Raw genomic sequence first — 19405 nt, 5'->3', positions numbered from 1 at the left:
CTTTTTCTCCAATTTACGCCAAGCATCTCTCCAAGATTCTTTCGTCTCCCTCCAACTGTAACAGTCTGGTTCTATAGCCGTGCTTTTCTACCCCCAGCACAGAGGAGCAACGCCAGGAATGAGAGGAATCTGCAGCAGAAGCAGCAGCTGGCAGGTGTGCTGACGGTGTCCCGTGATGCACCATGTGGCGCGAGCTTATTGCCTTTTTTTGTAACAATGACGTTCACAGATGCGCGTCTATTCTCATCAGCAGAGAGGCATTTGGTGATGGCATGTCTATTATTCACATTGAGTTTTGAGAACGGGGCAGGCGGAAACTGACAGATGTCAGTGGTGCTAATATACCAAACCTGTATATTGTAAAGTCTCTTCATTATCGCTCTTTTTTTCTTTATTCTTAGATAGGACACGTGTGTGCTAGAGTCGCTCTTTTTTTCTTCTGGGCAAAAACATTTACCAAAATTTGCCGAGCTGTAATACGTATATTTAAATACCGTAATGTTATTGGAACGATACGGTATATAAAGCAGAGGCGCGGAGACTGTTTAGCCAATCAGGACGCAGAACACAATGCACTGTGGAAAAAAACTGCACAAAAAAATCCGCGAAGCAGCGAGACCGTGAATGGTGACCCGATAGCGAGGGTTCACTGTATATGCTCAGAGGGAGGGAAGAAAACAACTGTACGCCATATATACAATGTATATATGGAAAAGATTAAGTCATTTTACAAAGCGTAAAGTGTAAAAGTGCATTGCAAAACACTTTTTAAGCTCCTGTACTCACGTTTTCAGCGTGCCAGATGTCATGAGCTCAGTGACGAGAACAATACATTTCTTTCCTTTGCACAAACCCTCCCAGGAGTCATAGAAGCGGACAATGTTAGGATGCTGGAGACCCTTCAACATCCCGGCTTCCTCTTTGAACCGCTGGCGCTCCGACTTGGACAGCTTACGGTCCTGTACACAGGACAGAGAGGGACACTTGGTAAAGAGGAGGCAAAGCAAATGATAAATACAAGCAATGCACGACGGAAATCTGATTGCCAGACTTTTTATGTCAAATCGGAGACATTAATATAGAGATTGCAATTACAATCAAATCCAGGGGAAGGAGGTTTTCACAGAGAAGAGATAATCAGCAGAGGTGAAGCTGACTTTCTACAAAATGAGTCAATTGGTTGAGCAAAAACAACATGGTTTTAATGCTCCATCTGAACAGAACAAAAAATTCAAAAACAGATCTAGAAATAATTCTCGCCTGTTCACATCAATGTGATCTTTTACCTTCAAGTCAATGAAGCCACAAACATCTATTAGAGGGAGTGTAGAAGTCCATCATCTCTGCCTCCTTCAGGCAGCAACATGTTGCTTAGATTGTTTATAGCAAACTGGTTTCTCAGGTTGAAATAAGTAGCCATTTCCTTTGCCAGATGTTATTTCATCATCATGATTATTCGGAAACAAAACTTCAGATGAGGGCTGTAATTATTGCTCTGGTGAATATTATAAAACACTTACGAATATAATGAAAAACATCCTTTTAATGAACAATGACTCTTTTAGTCTAAAGGCAAGGCACTTGTATAAATAACGAGGAATGGAAATGCGTTAATGAAATCTAGATTAGACATCACTGAAGTTTTCAGGAGAAAATGACCTAAGTAAGGATAAAACCTATCAGGAAAAGTAAAAGCCTGCACAGAGGTTGTTTGAATTATGATATTTTTTTGTTTAAAATATGCCTGTGTGTGCTTCCTTGCTTTCATCCATTGTGCTTGAACAAAATATATGAGTCCTAAACCGCTAAATGACACATTCGGCACATCGCTGGCACAGAAATAAACATAATCTTTGCTGCCTAACAACAGTAGAAAAAGGTGACGGATCCTCAATTCTGAGGGGATTTGTGTACAAATAAAGCCGTAATAACCTCAGTGACTTCAAACTATTAAGCTGCATGCCAAACATGGACTTCTTACAGCCGGTGAAAGGAGACTGCACCAGATTTAGGCAGGGAAAAAAAGGTTTTAAAAGCATAAAAACCAATGATTAAACTGACTGTACAGATATCCAGAATGTTTTATGTCAATGAATGTCTGTGACCCTTTTAGAGGATGAAACGTCAGGGTCATCTGCTGATGAAACGTCAGCAGACAGACAAACACAGAAAGAGCAACAGGATCGGCTGATGCTGAATGAATTAAACATTAAAAAAACATTCAGTGGATTATGAGATAAAGAGAAAATCTCTAACTTGAATGATTCAAAGATACAGTTTATTCCCTGATTTTTGAGAAAACCTCCAATCTCTTGAGAGAAAAGGCAGCTACTGTCTCTTGCCAAAGTGTTCACTCTAAACCTCAATGAATTTACTGACAGACCAACAGAAAGTAGCATATTATTGTCAAGTGGTAAAAGAAATGACACACTGCTTCAGATTACTGAAAAAGCTCAATAACCAGCTCAGGGAAACAGTCACAATGTCTTCTGAAATGGCTTTAAAGCTTTTAGAAAACCTTGTGAGCAACCTCAAAGATTAGAGGAATATCTGAGGTGATGAGCTCATAGTGTATAACCCAGAGCTCCGTCTCCATCATATGACTTATTCACTCTCCAGCACATTAAGGGGCTTTGAATCACACTGACGCTTTCAGAAATAATGCATGTGCGTGGAAGAGACGGCCTGAAAAAGCTTATCCCTTCATCATCCTGCTGCTGCTGCATCCACTTCTCCTGATGATAGCCATTAGCAGCCGACAGCACAAATCATCCACTAAGCTTTACTCCTTTTCTTTTCTTCTTCGGCTCTTTTCCCCCAGCTGCGATCACATGATCCGATCTACTGGTCACATGACTGCAGCTGCTAGTCACCTGACTGCCTGGAAGACAGTATTGCATTTCCCAGCAGCACTTAAGACCCAGATGACCCATAACACTTAGAGCCCCTCCACTGGGCATTGGATGGTTCTTCTCTTTTCTTCACTCTAGAATCATTCAGCTCTTTGTGCCCAATGTGTGTGTTACCCCCAAATGAATCTGTTAAGAAACTATACAGATTAGGCTTAAACCTGATGACAAACATTCTTGTTGTAAATATATTTACCCAAACAAGCAGTGCCTTTGATTAGAGTCGCAGCTCGTCTCCGGTGTGGGTCAACTTAATGTCCAGGGAAGTGACAGAAACATGACCACATGTGTGCATATTTGTGTGTCCACAGACAGACGAGGCTGGAGACAGGAAGTCTGAGAGGACTCACTAATCCAATATTAATGTTTGCTTTTTTAGTCTATAAATGGACTGAGAAACAGCAGAGGAGTTGAAGATGGCACTTAATACAGTACAGACCCTTGCAAAAGGTTTCCCTGCCACGGCAACGCTTTCCCATTTTTGTATGACAGACCAACTCAGAGAGATGCAAAGTTGTGAAGTGGAAGCACTTATTGTTTTCCTGTTGAAAGGCCAACCTGCAACATATTTAAAATTTGTGTATAAAGCTGTAATGGAAACACATTTTTTCTCATCACAAGTCGTGATCAACAACCGGATGTTGCTACTGGCAGAAAAGATGAAGACGACGACAGGAAGTGGCAGAAGGACAATGGTGTGGAATGTTTTTTTAATGACATCGCATTAACGTATCCAAGTGTGATTTTACTTACGTTTCTAACTTAACGGAAACACTGCAATTATGAAATAGTGTTTTTTTTTCTACTTTAGTGGAAAATCAACAAAGTTTTGCACACATTTGTAATGGAAACGCAGGTAGTGTCTGTGCTGGATTTCTTTTTTTTAAAAAGAGGTTTCTTAGATTTTTGTCAGAAAATGTTTAAAACTGTAGTTTTTCTTATTCCTTCTCACAATAATGACCTAGTTTGAGTTGGTGCATTACATAAAATCTCAAAATGCATTGAGGTCTGCAAATGATGAGAAAAAACGTGAAGAAATTCAACAGATTTTCTTCGCAAGGCACTGTACGTGTGTAATAAAAAAGACTAAAGGGATGTCAGGATGTGGGTTAATCTGATCCATAATACATAGGTTCTCTTGTTGACTGGGGTTGTTTTTCTCCCTCGTTCCCTCACTCTCTCGCTTCAAAAACATCATGAGGTTTGAGTTTGCCAGACTCCAAAATATCCCTTCATTTTCCAGTTAAGATCATCTCATTCAGGTTCTCATAAACCCCTTCCACCTCACACAGACATGCCTGCGCATTTAAATCTGCAGCTTCTTATCTGCCACTCGCACACAGACGCTGCGTTTCGGCATAAGGACTTCACACTCTCTAATCCCGGGCTCTGCATTGTCACCGCCTTCCCTCAGCCAATCTGAGGGCTTCAAAGAAGCCTCCTATACAACCCTGAGTATGTGACAGCTCTTATTTTGTCTGGCCTATTTCTGCTTTGCAGAAGCCAACCAAGGACAGCACACACACACACACACACACACACACACACACACACACACACACACACACACACACACACAAACAGAGCACACAGGCTCACAGACAGCCCGACAAACAAGCAAACAGGCAGAGAGGCTGGCAGAAACGCAACCTGCACTGTTACAGTATTATGCCGTTTCCTGCAGAGGAGCGGAAAGCCGATACCCGCTGATCAGCTCATGTAGGTCTGGATGTCCCGCTGAGTTTTAGCACTGTGCGATCGCCGTCTCTGGGCTGTCGCACACCAAGCAGCGAGAGCAGCGATCCCAGCGGCAGATGGGTCGAGGCTACAGCTGACCGCTTTGCTACATGTGCCAGCAAACAACTATTCTCTCACGGTAAAACCAGGACTCGAGCAAATCATAACAAAATAACTGAGAGTTCAAGGGTAGTAGCTGGGCTCTCTCCCGGGGAGATTAAATATAGAACAAATAATTGGATCTGATTATCTGAGTCCAAAGACGTGTGTGTTTCTCAGGGTTTTTGTGGAATTGGAGCAATTTTCTTCTATTTACATGAGGGACCAAAAAAACAAGGATGAGCGGAAACTGTTAATTGGTTGCTAAAACCTTAATTTTACGTGAATTAACTAGACTGAACGCATACAAAACCCATTTCCCATTTCCAAATTAATGGGGGAAAAAACTTGTAAAAATAAAAAGAACAGAAGGATAAATAATCTAATAAATTAAAGCGATTATGATAAAAACACAAAATGGCTGAAAAGCTCAAATATTCTAGCTAGAAAAAGGAATACAGTAGCTCAAATTTGCTAAAAATGTAAGAAAAATACAAAATAATACATTTTAATAAAATTATTAGATTTTAGGCTGAGTGCATCATAGAGCCTTGAGGTTTGCTTACAGAAAAATAGCTTGTTTATAATTTTTGTTACTGATTTGAAGCAACATTTGCACTTAAAAATTAATGTGACTTTTGAAAAAGCAAAAAATCTGCAAGTACAAGACATGAAAGCGAGAGGAAAAGTTTATTTCTTAACTGCAACAGCTAATGTAGCATCATAAACTGTTTTGAAAGCCGTCGCAAACCGTAAACCTTCGGTCAAAGCTCTCCAAGAACGAGTTGCCGACCCAATTTGGCTTTCAGCGGGTCCACCTCTGTCCCAGATTTTTCTGAAAGTCGGTCTTTTACTCCAAAATCTGGACCTGTAAATCTTAATCACATCCTGGCTGCATGAATGAGCTGGCTTGTTGTAGACTCATGGTGGGGCGCAAAGACCCGGTGCGCTCCTCAGACCCCCCACGGTCTGGAAACGCTTCCCTGCAACAAAGCGCAACCCCTTCTGCAGCGCACACACACACACACACACACACGCACGCACGCACACACACACACACACACACACACACACCTACACATGTTAACAAAAAGACCCACATTTTGCTTTACTTGCACACACAAACCAAGACCTTTACCACAGCTTGTTATGGTTAGCCAGACTGGGAGAGTGAGAGAGTGAGAGCATCTGGTGTGAATAAGACCGACGGATGAGAGGAGGAATAGGTTCAAGAAGAAGTCAGAAGAGAAGAGAAAGTGATGAGAGAAGTCAATTTATGTCAAAAGTCAAGCAACACATGAAGATCTGCGTTGTTTTGGTCACAAATTCTTTTCAAATCCCCCGAATGTCCCGTTGATCTTAATCCCGCCCCTGTTTCAGCCCATCTTTCTGAGCTCCTAACTCGCTCTTTGTTTCGCTGTCACAACAATCCGTTTCTCTCCGCCTCATGCCTCCCATTTAGATGGTTTTTGGTTTCCCATCAATCACCACTCCACATATTGCAGTAACAAGGGGCCAAATTTCAGCGTGCATCTGCGTCTGGACTGGATGGCGTTGAAACGCAGTGCTTGCTTTCTTTAGGAAATGGGGTGAGACATGTAGTGATATCAAAAAGATTTCTTCTCTTTTCACTTTTATCGTCATGGGTAAATGTTTCAGATCGTTAAACTAATTTTAATATCAGATAAAGATAGCCCCAGTAAATACAAAAAGTCGATTTCAAATGATGATTTTATTTATTAAGTTTACAAAGTTACCCACAATTACCCCTTAACCTTTAGACTTTGATTAGGCCTTTTTTGTGTGTTTTTCAAAGCTATTCAGAGGTGGGTTTGTTAATGTGCTTCAGATCACAACGTGCAGATGATTTATGACAAGTTGCCCAGGTCCTCAAGCAAGAAAGCAGCTCCAGACCATTACAGTACCACCACCATGCCTGAATGTATGCTTAATGTTCTGCATGAAGTATTGTGTTTATGCAAGATTTACCGAGATGCACATTTTCCCCCCCAAAATTAACTAATATCTCATCAGTCCATAGAATATTTCCCTCCCAACAATTGAGGACCGTCAAAATGTTTTTTTTGACAAAAGTGAAACTGTACTTTGTGTTGTTTTGGCCTTTGCAGTGGGTTTGTCTCCTGACAGATTGGCTTTGTTTCCCATCTTTTCTTAAACTTATTTAGATTGTAGCACAATGTGAAATTATTTCAATTCACTTAATGCTGTCAGATAAGTTCTGTTGGAATTATTTCTTAATTGTACAGATCTGGCAGTAATCAGGCCTGGCTGTGGCTGTTGAAACTAAACTAAAAAATAATTAACTAATCCATAATTTCATAACGTAACAAAGGGGTGCTTATATTCTTCAACAGTGCCAGATTGTTTTTTTTCTACTTAAGTCTCATTTAAAAAACAGCTTTTTGGATTTAACGTGATCCATCATATTAAAATGTGATGATCTGAAACATTTGAGTGTAACAAGAGTGGCTTTTCTGATATTTGCTATTTGGATACAAATATAATCGGGTTTTCTTTTGCTGTTTTGTTGTCCTGAACAGCAGCGGACACTACAAACAAAGACCATTCCTTCAGACCGCTACAACAACAAGGCCATGTGAACACAAACACTCATCTTCTAACAATGGCTGCCATCCCAGCCTGTCACTCATTGTGTGATATTGTTTCAAGTCTGTGCCTGGCTGCACGATGCACACTAACCATTCACCAGTGGAGTCGTTACCCTCTGCTCTGATGGTTACGCTTAATCTCCCTTGCCCTTCTTTCTCAATTCTGTCTTCTAGTTTTCGCTTTTCTGGTTCTAAGAATAAAAGGAAAAAAGAAAATTCAGACCCCGCTCGATCCGGTCATCCTGATCCGGGGTGTAATAAGAGGAAATCTGAAGATAATGAGTGAAACTTCTGATGTAAAGTGTTAATCCTTAACAGCACGCTGCACACAAAGGGTCTGATTATACCTGAAGTAATCCTGATTCCAGGAGCTAATGAGCAAAATGCTGAAATGCCAAGTCTGCCCCAAGTTCAAGTGAATGATTTTCTAGATCCAAGCTCCGGTTTGCAGCATTGTTTTAAGATACATGTAGCGCTTTTGACAGTGGTAATCATGCATCATCTCCTTTTGGTGCAATCTAAAATCAAGCTAACTTACTGATCTGAAATCAGATGAGCTAATCTATTTAACCAGGACTAAAAGCTCTTACTCACTCAGAGTTTTCAGTGAAATGATTAGGAGTCATGAATGGTGTCCTTTGTCAAAGAACAGGAAACGCAGCTCTGATAGTCGCATGACCAGAACGGCCAGCGAGAGCTGAAAAGGGGCGTTAATGATGATGGATGCATCAGAAGACTTTTTAAAGAAATGCAGCACTTTGCAACAAAACAAACCTCAAACATTTCTCTCATTACAGTCACTAACTTCCATGTGTTTTATTGGGATTCTTGATCTTATTGACACAAGAGCATAAATATGAGGAGAGTTTCAATTCATACTTCTTTACTTTCACATCCCTGAATAAAACCTGTTGCTCTAGAGAACATTAGTGAACAAACAGCATCATGAAGGCCAAGGAACACAACACCAGGGTGTGTATGGCAAGTAAAAACCTACCAGGACCTAGCCAGCTGCCTGAACAGGGAGAGAAATAACCAGTGAGGCAGCCAAGAAGCCCATGGCAACTTTGGAGGAGCTGCAGAAATCCACAGCTCAGGTGGGAGAATCTATTATTAGCACAACTATTAGCCGTAATTCTGACCTTTATGAAAAAGTGTCAAGAACAACATCAGGGTGCACCGTTCGCCCTGAATCCGCCATGTGAGACACGGTGGTGGTGGCAAAATGCCGTGATAATCCGTTTCTTCAGAAGGGACAGGGAAGCTGGTCAAAGTTGACGGGCTGAATAAAGGGCAATCCAGGAAGAACTCCTGCCAGAGGCTGAATATTTGTGGCTGAAATGTTTTTAAAAGTTTACAAGACACTGCTACACAGATAAACTATAACTGCACAATTGCTTAAGATCCTATTAAATTAAATCAAAAGAAAAACCTCAAATTCTTCCATATTGTCCGTGTTTAAAAAGGGGAAACGACCTCAGCATGATTTAGTTTGATGCGATTCAGACCATGTCTGATCAGAAACTTGGCTTTCTGATTGGAAGCCAAGTTATTAAGTTCATTTAATCAGCCGTTTGGGTCCAGAGCAAACTGAAATGGGAGGGAAATGATGGACCTCCTTGTGCTCACTTTTCCAGGTCCTACTCGACTGATTTAGCTGCAAAACCTACTTTGAACTACAACAAAGATTAATTTGAAACTTAAAACAGTTGAATGAAAATGGCTGTCATATATCACCATCCCTGACTGCCGTAAACACACCAAAGTCTTTGAACTTTTTAAGGACTTGACCCCTTTTTGGCAAGAAGGAGGCCACGGTGTACTGCTTCAGCTGCGTGAGAGTTGGCTGCACATTAAACGCATGAAAGGAAGTCAAGTTTCTAACTTTTTTTTTCAGAGTTTAAGTGTTTGTACTTATGTGTTGCATAAGCAAGTGCAAGAGTTAGAGTGCAAAAGGTTAAACTCCTAAAATAGTGCACATCCACCTGCCTTTCTGTTAGCACATCATAAACAAACAGATCAGAGCGGATGATATGCTGATGGCCAGCAGCCATTCCAATAGTGTCTGGACATGCCTCAGAGGTTTAAATCTAGTCCCACTTCAGCCGACTGAGCTAAACATCCAGCGGCAGAAAGAAGAAGAAGAAACATGACAGAAGAGCTTAGAGAGTCTGCAGTGCAGCTAGATTAGAAGAAACATCCCAGAGACTCTAGGAGGATCATGGATAAAATCCTGACCAAAGCCTGTGAAAATACCAACAGATGCTACAAGCAGGCGTTCATTACCAGGAAACCTGACACACATGTCTGCATGTTGCTTTCTAAAGGGTTGTTTATGTGCACGGACGGATTTTGACAAGACCTTCAAACAGCTACAGTAGCTGATGACCTGATCAGTGGGAAACATGGGAGTTTTATCTGAAAGGGGGAAAAAAAAGGGACAAGGACCGACCCAGATAAGGCTATTGCATAATCTGGGTGGGCTATCTTTTTACACTCCATTAAATCTAGGGCTCCGCTTATTAACACCTAAGCTGAACGCTCAGCACTTCTCAGGTTTCATTTCACAAAGTATTAGCAGCCATCAGCATCCAACCTCATAGCTGCACTTTGTGTGTGCGGTATGTGGCGGGGAACAATAGTGATGGCTGAAAAAATGCAAATGTTAAGGTTGAGAGGCAGAAAGCCCAGAAACGAGCCTTCCCAATCCACTGTACTGTAGGAGGGGAAAGTACTCTAATAAATAAAAAGCACAAGTTCTAGCCCTGGCACAGATTCTTAACTAGATTTAGGTTTGGACTTTGACTGGGCCATTCTTATAAATGAATAAGCTTCGACTTGCAGTTTCACTCTACCGTCCATTCCGGTGGATCTGAAACTGAGAAGTCTGTATACAGTGTATGTAAATATCTGGTTTTATCTGTAATTTTAGCAGTGAAGATGTACTATAAATGTCCCCAGTCTGGATCAGACTTAAGAACAGCTAAAATAATCATCATAACTAGACCCCTGAGATCCCTTTATTTGTTTTGAAGGCACACAAGTTGGAAGTTGTGCAGAAAAAAAAATATATATATTTATAGCCACAGAGGGAGGAGAGGATCAGTAAGCAATTAGAGTTGTGTCCTCTATATTTACAGTCTTCAATATTTATGCTGCGTCTCTGAAACATCCACTTGAGGAGGAGTGTGTCTAAACGAACGCAGTTTTACTTTTGCCACAAACTAACAACGGCTTTACAATAATGTGCTGGAAAACTGTCAACAGAAACAAAATCCATCTATAAAGTAACCATCAACACACAGAGAGTGGAACTGGAGATGAGACGACATGATGGAACAAAAACAGCAACACTGAATATTGTGAATCACTTTTCCTCCTTCCTCACCTCTCCCAGCCTTCGTCTGCCCTTTTCCGCCCCTCACTCTGGTCTATATTTCCTCTGCAGCTGCTCGGTTTAAAACGAAGGGGAGGAAACGGATTTAGGCTCCAGCTCTGATGGGGTAACCGAAGCGGCTCCACAGATACAGCCGACCGATAGAGACGTGCAAGAGAAACTAAAATAATTTGTGAGAAACAGCCGGGTCAGTTCCAGAGCGACCGGCCGCCAAAACCTCTGTGTGCATGCGGGGTCAACGTCTACACATCGTGAATGTGTGTGATGAGTGACTGTGGTTATGTTACAGGCTGGATTGGAGGTCAATTTGTTCCAGATGTCGAGACCACGAGTGCCAACGCTCACGCTGTTATGATACGCCAGAAAGATTTTCCTGTATTTTTATTTTTTTTTGTTATGATGCTTTCTAGGACACATGAGCATTTAGAAAAAGAAAAATTGTTGAGGCAAATATGAATGTACAGCTTCAGAAGTGGAAGCAAATCCCATTCTATAAAGACATTTGCTTTATGTAGTTCTTTAACACAAACACAGAAAGTGTAAAACCCTTCAGTTGTTTGTACAGATGTTGAAATGAACGGATGAGTGACTAAACAGAAAGCGAGGCGCAGGGGGAGGCCTGAGAGCAGACCTCAGGACAGAAGTGAGGTCACAGGAAGAGGAAATGGGCATATTTGTCTTCTGAAGTTTTTTTCCTGTTATGACAGCAAAATATTTCAAAAGCTGGATGCACTTGTAGTTCTTCAAAACAAATAAAAATTAAGATATGGGTATTTGCAGTAATAAGCCCTTTTCAGCCTCATTCCCCCATAGCACCTAGCATCAGATGTTTTGGCACTGAATGCACCTAGCCTCACATGTGTTGGTAACAGAAGTGAGTCAATGGTGAAAACATCATCCGGCCAACTGGCGAGAAATTTGCTCTTACAGGGTCTGACAGCGATGTCGCTCCCTCTCCATTCATTTCCTGTAACTTGAGGCGACAATTGCTCGCCCGCCTTCATTCGTGCATGTGAAATTTTGTGCTAGTAAACACAGACTTGCACAGGTTTGTGACGCGACATAAGAAAGTTGAAAAACGTTAAACTTTTGTCGTTGTCGCATCCTGCGTGTCGGGCTTCAACCCAAGCCAATGACTTTCGCCTGTCACCATCGTTCCCCATGTCTCGAGTCCGTTAACCCGTGATAGACACGAAATCTATCTAGCCAGCCATCAAACGTATGCTAGCAGCTAGTTAGTGGCTAACTAGCTGCTAGTTAACCACTAGCACTGCTAGCTGCTGACCTCAACTCAATGCAGTTGAATTCAGTGCCTCAACTGCATTGAGCCACTGAAGGCAATGAAGATGTGCGACAAACTTTTGCCTGACAAAAATAAAAAATTAAAAAACTATATATAGGAGATTTAGTAATCCTGCCACAAAAAATTTAAGACCCACGATTGATGTATTTAAGATTTTCAAAGTTCTTAATTTTAGATACATAAATTTAAGACTTTTTAAGTATGAACACACAAACTTCACTATGACTTTAAGGTAGGTTGTGATCTGCCTTTAAATGCCCAATCAGAACTTGAAGGAAAGATTAAGGCTACCTAAAGCTTCTAGGATCTAGTCTCAAGAGTCTAGGGAAACAAATATAGATCTAGATTACAGAATGAAACTTAAATTTAATGCCTGTTCAGGCTCTGTATGGACCCTGATCATTTTAGTCTGCCCAACAGTGCAAATTTCTGCAGAATACTGAAAGAGGATTAGCGAAGATAAAAACAGAACTGAATGGTACAATGATGCAATAAGTGTGAGAACATCATGCACTGACCCACACATATGCACACAGGGTGTCGTGTTTCTGCAGAGGTGCCCGTCTGTCTCCAGCAAGCCTCTCTGAGAGCACAGATGTCAATGTCACAAAGACTGAGTCAGCCTAACGGTTACATCAACGAGTGACACAAGCTGCCTTTGTCACGAAAAATCAGGACGGACGCTGCTGACGGGTGAACAACTAGTGGACCTGCCTCAGACAAGCAGCAGAAAATAATCTGAGGAAGTGGAGTGTAGTAGCAAGGATATTCAAGATGCAGGAGAAGACCAAAAGGGGGGAAATTATAAAACAGAAGGAGGAAAATGGTGGAAGCATATGGGCTAGACAGAAGATCAGGAAAATAAGACGAGGAGGAAGCAGGAGCTCAACGAATGCCAATGGCTGAGGAGAAGAAGAGGAGCTCAGAATATGTGGTAGGCGAGGAAGTGTGGGAGACGTGGGTTGGGAAACATAAGGAAAGACAGGAGGGAAGCCGCCATAGATAATGAGCTGTCTACTGAGACAAAGGCTAAACAATTATATCTCCATAATGAGTGTCGTTCTCTGTAAAGATGACTATGATAATGACAACAGGCCCTCACCGATGAGACCACACCAGTTCACACACATTGGTATAAAGCTTTCTGAAGCCATTTGTTACACCATGTGTTTAAAACTTCCAACAAAGACAGTAAAGGTACAACCTTTATTCAGAGAGTGACATCATTATCCATTGTTCTCCCAGAACCTTTGTTCACTCTAAACCTGGCAGAAGGAAGAGGTTATATAACTAAGACTTTATCCAGCAAACTAATGATTAGGTGTATTTGTATTTTGATGGAGGTCAATTGATCAAGTAGATGAAACTATTTGTATCAGTTTCAGACTTACGGTTGTTGGTTCAATATGTTTTTTGCCTTGGTTCAGTTCAAGGTTCTGGCCTCAGTTTTCAGTTTCAGTATTAGCTACAAGGTTTTAGATTTGGGTCATAGTTTCAGGCTAACGGTTTTCCTTTCAGCTACTTTTATGTTTTTTTGTTTTTGGTCAAAGTTTAGGGAGGTTTTTTTGTGGCTATGAGAGGATTTAGGCTTGAACGAAATGGCAAGTGAGCGAACTGACCCTGAGAGCATATAGACCACCATTTTATTGCACAAACTATGTCAACGTGGGCGAACCCCAACTTTGAACCGTGCGTCAACGCTTTATTTGTCTATCTAAGACATCAAGCGGTGCACACAAGTCCTGAACCAACTCTAATGTCCCGTTTTCAAGCGGACTTTTTCCAAACCTAACAAAAACACTGCATAGAACCACATGCCTTAGATTTAGTTAAACAAAAACATTTCTAATTGTGATTTCAGGTCCCAGTTGGGTCCAACTTGTGAGTCATTTTGAACTTGAAGCTAAGGGGAGAAAAGGTGGGCTTGTTATTTCAGCTGTCTCTTCATTGGTTTAATAGCTGGCACACTTTCATGTGAAGAGGGGGGTGGATAATTACAATATTGTACAAATCTGTCACTGCAGAATGAAACCATTGTAGTTCATTACAAAGTACATCTGGCAACAATAAGCTTCTACAATAGCAAACCACTTACCACCACCAGAGGCTTGGGCCTACATAACCTGGTTTAGAGATAAATATTATGCAGCAAAAAATATGTTCAGCCTTCTTTCCACTGAAGATCGTAGGATCACTATACAAAAATGTGATATGTTAGCAACAGTTTAGTAAAGAAAGATGGTATGTGTAAAATATTGATGAAATAGAAGCGTTTTAAAGTTAAAGAATAAGTGGGCTAAAAAAATAGTTCTAGTTCTACAATAAATCACATGTACAAGCATGAGTTCAACAGGTACAAGGATCTACGCAAACACAGATTGTAAACGGAGAGAGAAAAACAGAAATTTCTGGAAAACCTTTCCTGGAGGGAACGATCACAAGAAGAGGGGGGAAAGTCAACAAAACTGATTCTACTATGTTGCCTGGCTGGGATGAAAACACACGAGCCCAACATTACATCAGCTCCTGGTTTAATCGAGGTCAAAAAAACAGGGGTGAAGCTGATGGCGAGAGGAAAAAGTTAAGAAAGACCCAGAGTTAGTTGTAAACAAGCCACTGTCAGGTCATACTGTCTGTACTCCGACACAAACGTGGGACGGATGGCGGAAGTGTTGCTCAAGTTTGACGTTTCTCATTAAGTATTAATTTGGATTTTGATGAGAGAGAATCCCGCAACATATGCACTTAGCAGATTATGCGAGTTACTGCGATGGTTCTTTTTGATTCAAGCCCAAATCCCCAGAGGAGAGGAGAGAAGCATGAGTACTACACTACATATCAGAGCTTCAAATGCTTCCCACACCTGTTCATGTAGAACGCAGTGCCTAAAACACAAAGCAACTTCAGCAAATTAGATACGTGGCTGAAAGTCCGGGGAAATGGTTTATTTCTCTGATTACAAAACAGAAAAGAATACACACACACTTTGACACTTGGCAGGCAATTGTGAAAATACCATATCAGAAGAGAGTTTTTTTAACATTCCCAGCAGGTCGGGAGTGGGCGTCTTTTCAAAATTAAGCATCTCTGTCTAAGCCAACATAACCGTCTGAGCCCCCACCTTCTGAAAACATTTCTGCTATGTTTCATCTCCTGAGCAGGGAATGTAAAACCTCACCCTGGGCCATATTCAACACTCCCAGCTATGGAGTGCCATTTGACAAATGGTTCACATTTATAACATTTCATGTTATTTTTATTAGCCAGTGTCTATTTGTGTCTCTATTTGCCAATCTCCAAAACAATGGAGGTCACATGCTCCTGCTTGGAAATGTTACGACTTGTTGACTGAGCTTGTGATGGATCGGTCCAGTAGGTTTGCTCAAACACGTGAATCTTTCATCAAGCACAAGTCAAACTCACTATTGTTGTTGGGATGGCAGTTTTACCGACAGGTGCAACTCTTGGGTGGTGCATGGCTGTTGTTAACATTTGCATTATAAACATGCTGCTTCATAACACTGTAGCATGTGAAAACAGGATGTCCATGTGACTGATCATAAGATAAGAACGATCAACTATGTTTACCTGTTGAACGCCTAGGTTCGACTACAGGGAACACAAGAACTCCCAACTGACACATCTAAATACCATTGAAAATTTAATTTCCAGTCAAAAACTAGAACTTTGTTGCACAAAGATTGATATGTTTTAGCATTTATATTAATTCAGTTAGATGTCAGTTCTTCAATTCTCCGCTATAAAGTCATCTGTCTCCAATCGTTTCAAGATTGCCACACTTTTTCCTTCCACTTAATCTGCCATAACAATGACATGCCTGAGTACAGAAATTTAGAAACGGGAATTACTTTTTCTGTCCTTGTGAAGGGCAACAGTGATCGTCTGCTGGACAGCTGTCAAGTAAACAGTTTTTCCAAATGATTTAATTTTTTGTAATTGTAATTTCTACAGGTGATTTTTATAAAAGCCATTGATTTATTCCAGGAGAAATGATTTACAATTTTACAAATACACTAGTCCACCACATGTCCAACACTGCTGACGACACACACACACACACACACACACACAAGTAGACTGGAAACGAGTCCAAGTCTCAGTGCCCATATGATACCAAGTTAGCACAGCATGTCAGATGTGAATCCTTTCCCGCCTGTCTCTACTAATCTGTCATCATTCTGAAGAAAGCCTCTGATGGAATCTCTGACCAGCGTAAACGTTGACCCCCGAACCTGACCTCAAACTCCTCTACTCAATGGGACCCTCAATGCCTCGCCCTGATTAGGTGCATGTGTGTGTTTCCAGGCATGTCGGCGTCTGAATGGACATGTTGACCGTTAGATGAATGTGAGTGCTCTATTTGTATGTTTGTTTGAGTGGATATGTAAACATTTTTTTTAAATCAATGTTTGCATGAATGTTGGTGAGAACATGTGTTTATCCATCGTATCTGCAGTCCCTATGAAAGCTGAATTTATCCAGATATTCCATTAGGATCACCGCCAAATTGTGTCTAAGTTTCAATCAGGTACCAGAACACATTAAATCTGGTCCAGGAATGAATAACAGAATTAATATTCATTTCTAGGGAGCCATGATCTCAACTGCAAAAACTATGTATGGAGTGCATCTAAAAATAGTAATTTTGCACAGAACTGATCAAAAGGAACAAATTGTTTTCCTGAATCTCTTTCTTGTCACAGTCCAGATGGCAGCCATATTTCCCTGGTTTAACACCTTCCTAACACTCATCCTGCTACAGCTGACAGTAAAGGACATAAACCTAAGCTGACAGAAGAAATATTTCATCAAACTTTTAATAATTTATCTCGGTGTGTTTGGGCACTTGGTGTGTTTAAGAAGGTTAATAAAAAGTCTGTGCTGCAAAACTAAACGAATCAGGGTGCCGTCACTGCAGAAAGCAACACCTCCAACTCACAAAGAGGCTATTTATAGACACAGAGATGGAAAGAAAGAAAGAGATGGAGGACAAAACTATGCCGTTGAGGAGGACAAGTATGGAGACAAACACTACAGCACTGAGCGCAGACATCTGGAAGGAGAGCAAAGGGAATAAACACAGACAAAAAAGGAGAGCAAGACAAAGAAGAGGAGAGGTGCAGTTTCTGGGAGGAACTGGACACAAAGAATAGCAAGGAACAAAAAGATGGATGGACACAGCAGAGTGAGGAAACACCAGGGTCAAGCAGGGGTCATCTGGAGGACAGGCTGAATGACTAAAAACAGCTGAGGAGGAAAGATCTGGAGACAAAAGAAGAAAAAATATCTAAAAATATAACACTATTTGAATGCAAGCAAATAATTTATCTAAAAAACAACAACTAATAAAGTAAAAGCTAACTTGTTTTCAAGCAGAAATTGGTGGAAAGTAAAATGAGAACGTTTAGATTAAATTTGGCCTAGGACAAAACGATCCCTCAAACAAAATCTAATATGCTTGCCAAGTGATTTTTCACTTTCATGTTTTGAGCTCATTGTCTAAATAACTATTGTACAGCACAGTTCAAAAGGCAACTCTTAAGATATTCACTACATTAGGTTAATGGGATTAAACTTTAACTGTCTCGCCGCAAAAGCAGAAACTGAGGGGCGATTTAAAGTGTAATTTGCTCGGTGTTTTTTGTTTGTTTTGTTTTATTGCAAAGGTTTGCACCGTATGTTTTATATCTGCACTGTATTCATGACTGTCATTGCGCTACAATCATGCAGATGCAACTCAAACCTTGAAGTCCATCAGCTGTAACTATAGAAACAGAAGGGGTCAAATAAATCAAAGGAGCAGCTGAGTAGTTTGAGATTTCCAAGTCCATCTTACCCGGGTTGCCAAGTGAGGACAGATCACAGTGAAAACCACAAACCTTCAGCAGACGCCTGCACAACTAATTCTGGTAACAATCCAAAGCTATATAATCTGGAAACTGATGAATATGTATAGACATTCCCCTAAGTGACAGAATAATATTTCACTGAAAATTCCTGCTATGTTAGCAGATCTTTCTTTGTGTGTGGTTTGAGAATTAGATTGACGAGAAAAACTAACTTGCATACATAACATGTGGAAAACCTTCTCAAACTTCCCCCAAGACGCATATGCTGGACTAATAATGTGACCAATCAGTCAGATTATTTAAAACCATGTGATCCAATTTATGACCATCCAAGCAATCGGAAGGACATTTTCACTCCATCGGTCATCAAACACATAAATGCTGCACCTGTCTTTTGAAGTACACCTTACGGTTGGCTCCAGGATGGCAAACAAACTCAGTGTCAGCTTGCCAAACCCCAGAAATAAAAGCAGGTGGGTGTGCATGCATATCAAATAAAAGCTGGCTTTAAAGAACAAGTAACTACTGCAGCCCGTTTTGTTTTCTTTCGATACAAAAAATAATGACTTGCAGAACCTGTTTTGGTTGATAAAAAAAAAAATGAGTAAGAACTCAATACAGCTTTCATGTCGGGGACAAAAAGCAGCACTATGATAAATATGAAGCAGTGAGAGAGATGCCAGAGAAAACTAAGCTCACGCTGGCAGCTTCCAAGATACCTGGAAAACTTCCTGAGAAAATGTTAAGCCAGAATTGGATTTGACTGAAAGAGAACTACTCAGACATGTTGAGATAGACCAGCTGACACATGTTTGCATTGGCTGATGTGCCCCTCCCATGGCAAAGTGTTATGTGCTTAGTCCTGCTTGCTTACAAACACATATTTGCCTTATTGCTCAATATTTGACCACCTCTCTGATGAATTTCTAAGCATTTCATTTTGAAACCTGTTGGATGACATGCAATAAGTCATGTCTTAGCACAGAAGCAACAAATCCCACACACGTTGAGGACAAAAGCGTCTCGAATCTGACTTTTCAGACGCACTTTACCGTCTCCTTTAAATACTTGGGCAAAGTGTCCTTCTTGGACTTTTAGGTTTGGTCATAGTTAAAATGACTTCTTGCATCCTGATGTTTTCAAAATATTTTTATCAGTGAGTATTTAGATTATTATTGTGCTTAAGTGTCAATCAGTGCAGTGAAATGTACGCCTTTATTCATAACAGCGATTACATGGAGAAAAGCTCATGAAGAAAAAGGAAAGAATCAGGAATCAAAACACCCAACCAGAACCAGAACTGATCAAGTCGAGTCATGATCTGGTTGTAATAAATGTTTTATGATTGCATCACACAGTGCCATGTTTGTCCAACTCTGTTACTTCCCCGACACTGAACTGGTAAGACAAACCTAGAAGTTTAACTGGAATGTTCTGCTTTCATCCTGGTATTAATTTGG

The 19405-nt window shown here is 40.8% G+C and overlaps 1 protein-coding gene across 9 annotated transcripts in view; it reads right to left on the bottom strand.

Annotated features, from left to right (window-relative positions):
* The window catches only part of wnk1b (WNK lysine deficient protein kinase 1b), an 88606-nt gene that overhangs the window by 46428 nt on the left and 22773 nt on the right, over nucleotides 1-19405 (bottom strand). For all 9 annotated transcript variants that reach the window (XM_028044276.1, XM_028044277.1, XM_028044278.1 and 6 more), the window contains exon 4: nucleotides 787-959. In XM_028044276.1, coding sequence (XP_027900077.1) covers nucleotides 787-959 — 173 coding nt within the window. The remainder of the gene's footprint in view (nucleotides 1-786; nucleotides 960-19405) is intronic.

The sequence above is a fragment of the Xiphophorus couchianus genome, chromosome 17 (assembly GCF_001444195.1).
Source record: "Xiphophorus couchianus chromosome 17, X_couchianus-1.0, whole genome shotgun sequence".
Classification (NCBI taxonomy): domain Eukaryota; kingdom Metazoa; phylum Chordata; class Actinopteri; order Cyprinodontiformes; family Poeciliidae; genus Xiphophorus; species Xiphophorus couchianus.
This window is presented reverse-complemented; position numbering and strand designations above follow the sequence as displayed.